The sequence below is a fragment of the Lipotes vexillifer genome, unplaced genomic scaffold, assembly GCF_000442215.2.
Source record: "Lipotes vexillifer unplaced genomic scaffold, Lipotes_vexillifer_v1.1 scaffold875, whole genome shotgun sequence".
Taxonomy (NCBI): Eukaryota; Metazoa; Chordata; class Mammalia; order Artiodactyla; family Lipotidae; genus Lipotes; species Lipotes vexillifer.
This window is the reverse complement of record NW_006792177.1, coordinates 1782781-1788294: the sequence shown is the minus strand read 5'-3', so window position 1 is coordinate 1788294 and position 5514 is coordinate 1782781. Positions and strand designations below refer to the sequence as shown.

Here is a 5514-nt window from a genome sequence, read left to right as displayed (position 1 = left end):
GTGTGGGGAAGGGCTTGGAGGAGGTGGGAGCCTCAGGAGGCTGACCTGTCCTAGCCAGGTTCTGCCCCGACCCTCTCGCACCACTCTGTGAAACTTGGATGAGGGTGGGGCCAGGGAAGTGGGCAGACTGGGTTTTGGCGGGAGGTGGAGCAGTCCTCAGGACTTGTACAGACCCGCTTCTAGCTCCACAGAGCCTCTCCCTGCCTCCCACCTCTGCGAAGCCTAGGGCCGCAGTACCGTCTTTCTGCCGCTGACTCGGCCCGGCGCTTCAGGGACCCTCCGCTTCGGAATGCCTTCCTTGAATTTTTCTAGATCCTCCTCTGGTGACTGGGACCCAGCAGTGGTGTCCAGGCGGGGCGCTCTAAGGCGGGAGCACGACCCGCGGGGCCCTGTCCCAGTTACTCCCTTTCGGGGGTTCTCTACCCAGAGCGCATGGGGTGGACCATATGCCTTGAGGAGCTCCGGGACTCGAGTCTATGAGATCGTTCTTACTGGGGGTGGGTCTCAGTTTCAGGAGCGCATATTCCTTTCGTGAGATCCGACGAGATTGGTGCTGACACGCTGATTTAGTGTAATTCAAATTGTTCATATGGGTAGTGACCTTGCAGAAAACATTTGCTCAGGGGCCCCGCGCACTCCGGAGGATTCCCGGCCACCTCTGGGCATCTCTTCTTACTTGGGGATGGCAGTGTCTCCCTGGCGGGATCCTTGCAAGGGCAAAGCCCCGGCCAGAGGCGCACAGTGGACGAATGCCTTCCTTCTGGGGAGGCGACCCTGGTGTGGGGGAGCCAAAGGGGACCTCGGAGGGGGAGGAGGAGGGTCCTGCGCTCTGGAATCCCGGGGTCGGAGGTGGTCCCGAAGACACAGACCCAGGGCTGCCGGCTCCCAGAGGAGAGTTAGGCGGGGGAGGGCAAGACATGCATCAGCCTCGCCCTCCACCCCCTGCCCCAGCCCGCTGGGCATAGGCTCGGACGCCTCTGCTCGGGTTATGTAACCCCGGAACGTGGCAGCCGGGTGAGCAAAGGAGGGGAGGCTGGGGAAAGGAAGAGAGAAGGAGAGGCGGGGCGCCGCGGTGGGGGCGGTGGGAAGCACCGCCTCTAGCTGGGCCCCTGGGGTGTCCTTCAGAAGAATTCCTGGAGATCCAGCCCTCCCCCACCCCGTTCTGACCGGATAGATTTCCTTCTCGGGTTGTAGTTTCCTCCCCAAAGTTCTCGGCTTCGCTACCTAGGCTAAGTCAATTAGCCGCCCTGAGCCTCAGTTTACCAGTTTGTAAGATGTGATTTGTCTGAGAGGCCACGGGTAAAGCGCCTGGCACGGGGCATGGTACACAGTAAGTGCCCACTGTGGGACGGGCGCAGAGGATCACGTGGAATCCAGGGTGCAGGGTCTTTGCCGAGAGAGGCGGGTGAATTAGTTGCAGGGGGCTGGGGCGCGGGGCAGAGAGGGAGGGGGAGGGTCGGCGGGTGAGGAGACCCTGGGCTGCAGCCCTGGCCCCTCCCCGCCCCTTCCTTCCTCTCCCCTCCCCTGCCTACCCCTCGGCTCCTGGGTCCGAGGCCAACTAGCGGGCTGTGGGCGTGTCGAAGGCCGCAGGGGGCGTGCGGCGGCGGCAGGAAGGGGCGGGGGGCTCCCGAGCCCCAGCAGGAAGAGGCGAACCCACCGGCCATCGCGGGTCCAGCGTGTCATCGCTTTGGACCCAGCCATGTGGGGGCTCCTGCTCGCCTTGGCCACCTTCGCGCCTGCCGTCGGGGTGAGTCTGGGGGCGTCCGGCGCCTCGGTGCTGGGCCTGGCGTCGCCCGCGACCACCGAGGCCCCGGTCTCGACCCCGGCCCCGCGTAGCAGCCAGGCAGAGCTGTCCGCAGGGAACAAGAACGGTGAGCTTCCGACCCACGGCCCGCTTCTTCCGCGGGCCGGTTGTCCCACTCCTCCGCCCCCCGTGTGGCGACCCCTCCCCAGCACGCGCACACACACCCCACACACGCCACACACACTCCGTGCCCAGCGCCTGTGTGGCGACCCTTCCCCACGCACACACACTCCCTGCCCGGTACAATGGCTGCTGAGTCAGCAGCCCCAGTTCCCTGCCAAACCAAGTCAGCAGTCCTGGGACAGGAGCCAGTTGGATGCTGCCTCTTCCAGCCCCAAACTTTCCCTTTTCACAGATGAGGAAACTGAGGCCAGAGCCAGGAGGGGGGGAGAAAGAGGTGCAGACAAAGGAGGAGGGTGCAGAGCAAGACTGAGGGCAGGGGCTGGAAGGAAGGAACCGAGGAAGGGAAGAACTCTCTGCCGGGAGGAACGCGGCACTGCCTGGGGAAGGGAGGGGTAAGGCTGCCTGACTTCCCACCTTTTCAGATGTGGGAGTAAGAGAGGAGGAAAGCAAGGGGATTGGCAGCCTAGGAGGGTTTCTTGGGAGAGGCAAGTGGAACTGATCCTGAAGGGTATCTCTGAATTAGGAAGAGCTGAAGAGGAGGGCAACCAAGAAGGAAACAGTCTGTGCAAAGGCACAGGGCACCTAACACAAAAATGTACAGCATGTTCTAGGGGCATCTGTGGAGCTAGGCTGGGTGGGGAACTACTGGCACCTGCCCTGTGCAATGAATGCTTTGTACTGAGGGCAGGCAGGGCAGGGGTCCAGCTCTGGAAGGCCTGAGCACCCGGGCAGACATGGATTTGAGGACAGGACATTTCGGCTCAGACGGCAAACATAATGATGGAGGTGGTACAGAGGCTTTGGGGCATGAGACCGAGTCTGGAGCTAAGGAAGCCTCCTTGAAGTGTATCTGGGCTGGGATGCAAAGGAAGAATGGGAATTAGGCAATAAAATCAAAGGTGGTGGATGACAGGGAAGGGGACAGCCAGGCAAAGAAGGAGTTAAAAAACCAAATTCAGCTCTTTAGAGTAAGCAGATAGTTCCTAGTGGCAGTGTAGCTCTCTATTGGTGAGGGCCAAGCCGTCAGAGGGGTGAAGGAATCAAGGAAGTGGCTGGAGAGGTAGGTTGGGGGTCAGCCTACGGGCCTTTAAGTCCATGCCAAGGTTCTTGGATATGTGTGGTGGGGCCTGTTGTGGACTTGCAGGCTTTCTTGGGCTGGCAGACCTCTCCATCTGGGGTTTCGTGTCATCCTTTCCCTCCCTGGTGCTCTGCCTCCTTGGTCCCAAGGGACCTCAGAACAGCATGTCCGGATTCGAGTCATCAAGAAGAAAAAGATCATCATGAAGAAGCGAAAGAAGCTAACTCCCCCCAGGCCCCCGGTGACTGCCAGGGCTTCAGTGACCACCAGCCCTGCAAGGACCCTTGACCTCCCCGAGAAGCAAGAACCAGGTACCACCGTTCCAGGGGCCCTGCCCAGACTTGCAGTCTCTGGGGCACAAACTAATGTAGCTCTTGGTCTCCTGGGCATAGACATGCCCCCAGCCTGTCCAACACACTGGCAAGCTTAGGCTCAGCTTCCTATGTGCCCTGACCACTCTTTCTCTGGTCGCATTTTACTGCTCTGTCCCTGTCCCAGACTGTCCCCCTTTGGGCCTGGAGTCCCTGCGAGTTTCAGATAACCAGCTCGACGCATCTAGCAGCCAGTCCTTTGGTCTTGGACCGCACCGAGGACGGCTCAACATCCAGGTCAGCAAAACAACCCCTAGGACCTACTTACTTGCCTCTCCCACCTTCGGTTAAGGCTTACCCCATACTACCTACCTGGTTCTGATTACTATGTCCTGTGCCCACAGTCAGGCCTGGAGGATGGTGATCTTTTTGATGGGGCCTGGTGTGCCGAGCAGCAGGATGCCGAGCCATGGCTTCAGGTGGATACTAGGCACCCCACCCGCTTCTCAGGCATTATCACACAGGGCAGGAACTCCATCTGGAGGTGAGGCAGGATATCTCCAGACCAGGGAAGTCATGGGCAGACTCAGGAGGACTGGGGTGGAAGTCCTGGGAGCCACCCATCATCTCTACCCATCTTTCCTGCCAGGTATGACTGGGTCACATCATACAAGGTCCAGTTCAGCAATGACAGTCTTACCTGGTGGGGGAGTAAGAATCGCAGCAGTGGGATGGACGCGGTGAGAGGTCCCATGGTGGCTGGGGCCCTCTATGCTGAGAGTTGGGCTCCTGGCCCACTGTAGGGTGCTGGGCTGGGCTGGGGCTCCTCTGAGGACAAGGAACAGGTGTCCACTTGGGCATCCCAGGAGAAAGGGGGTTGTTGTCAGGATGGGTGGCACCCAGCAGACAGCCTTGGGAGGCAGGCTGCTTTGGATGCCTGTATCCTCCCCAAATACTTACTCCATGCCGCAGCCTCCTGCTGGAACACCCTTTCTGGTGATGGGCCCCTGGTCCTTGCATCACTTCTGACCTCCTCATAGCTCTGGCTTCCCCATCTCAATGACCCCTTTTTACCCCAGGCTACAGTGTGGGGTCCTGGCCACCTCCAGGATTGGCTGCTCCTGAGTCACATGGCCATATTGGTCTAATGAGCTGTGACCAAAACGGAAAGCGTGGCTGCCTAGGGCTGCCTGCTGGCAAAGGCTGTGGGCAGCGGTCTGTGTTTGACACAGTGGGCAAGTCTCCAGCTGAGCCTACCGGGGTGGATTTTTCAGTGAGCTCAGCGGCCTGAGCTCCTTCCCTGGGCCCTCTGCCAGTCTGGCTGCTGGGGTTCAAGGCACTCTTACAAAGAACTTGATGCCCCCAGGTATTTCCTGCCAATTCGGACCCAGAGACACCAGTGCTGAACCTCCTGCCTGAGCCGCAGGTGGCCCGTTTCATTCGCCTGCTGCCCCAGACCTGGCTCCAGGGAGGTGCATCCTGCCTCCGGGCAGAGATCCTGGCCTGCCCAGTCTCAGGTGGGCTGTAAGACAAGGGTTGGATGGGCAGGGCGCACCCTCCACTGGGAACTCCCCCTTTATTGGGAACTCATCCTCTACCAGATCCTAATGGTCTGTTCCCTGAGGCCCCTGTGCTGGGATCCTCCGACACACTGGACTTCCGGCATCATGATTATAAAGCCATGAGGAAGGTAACCCCTATGACCCAGGAGGGAGGATCTGCCCATCTCAGGTCCTCCACCTACCAGGGCGTAACTGGCTATGATTGCCCTCATGTCCACCCTCATCTCACCCTCCTGTTGACCCCTAAACTGCCCCAATTTCCCTTGTTCTGGCACCTCCCTTATTCTGACCCTTCCTTTTGGTCTGCTGCTGCCCACTCCTGTACTGTGCCGTGGTGTCCCCATCTGTATGGGCCACCACAAGCTTTTGAAGTCCTTCTGTGGCCACATGTGGTCTGACCCCTGGGTCTGATCCTCCCATGCCCTGCACCATGGGAGGTGCACTCCGCCCCCCAGCTGATGAAGCAAGTGAATGAGCAGTGCCCCAACATCACCCGCGTCTACAGCATCGGGAAGAGCCACCAGGGCCTGAAGCTGTATGTGATGGAAATGTCGGACCAGCCTGGGGAGCATGAGCTGGGTACTGGCAGGTGGGGTGGGAGATGTGGGCACAGTGGCGGGGAGGGGCAGGGGCACG

At 60.1% G+C, this 5514-nt stretch overlaps 2 protein-coding genes across 3 annotated transcripts in view; one reads left to right on the top strand and one right to left on the bottom strand.

The window, feature by feature from the left end:
- TMEM239 (transmembrane protein 239) overlaps positions 1–1664 on the bottom strand; it is an 8132-nt gene extending 6468 nt beyond the window's left edge. The window contains exons 1-2 of the mRNA XM_007465430.1: positions 1533–1664; positions 677–774 (exon numbers count right to left, since the gene is read on the bottom strand). Coding sequence (XP_007465492.1) covers positions 677–774; positions 1533–1664 — 230 coding nt within the window. The remainder of the gene's footprint in view (positions 1–676; positions 775–1532) is intronic.
- CPXM1 (carboxypeptidase X, M14 family member 1) overlaps positions 1660–5514 on the top strand; it is a 6390-nt gene continuing 2535 nt past the window's right edge. The window contains exons 1-8 of one of the 2 annotated variants that reach the window (XM_007465387.1): positions 1660–1871; positions 3155–3316; positions 3504–3613; positions 3721–3860; positions 3966–4056; positions 4683–4833; positions 4918–5006; positions 5334–5457. In XM_007465387.1, the coding sequence (XP_007465449.1) occupies positions 1700–1871; positions 3155–3316; positions 3504–3613; positions 3721–3860; positions 3966–4056; positions 4683–4833; positions 4918–5006; positions 5334–5457 (1039 nt within the window). In that variant the 5' untranslated portion in view covers positions 1660–1699. The remainder of the gene's footprint in view (positions 1872–3154; positions 3317–3503; positions 3614–3720; positions 3861–3965; positions 4057–4682; positions 4834–4917; positions 5007–5333; positions 5458–5514) is intronic. The other variant, XM_007465388.1, reaches the window with a different exon arrangement.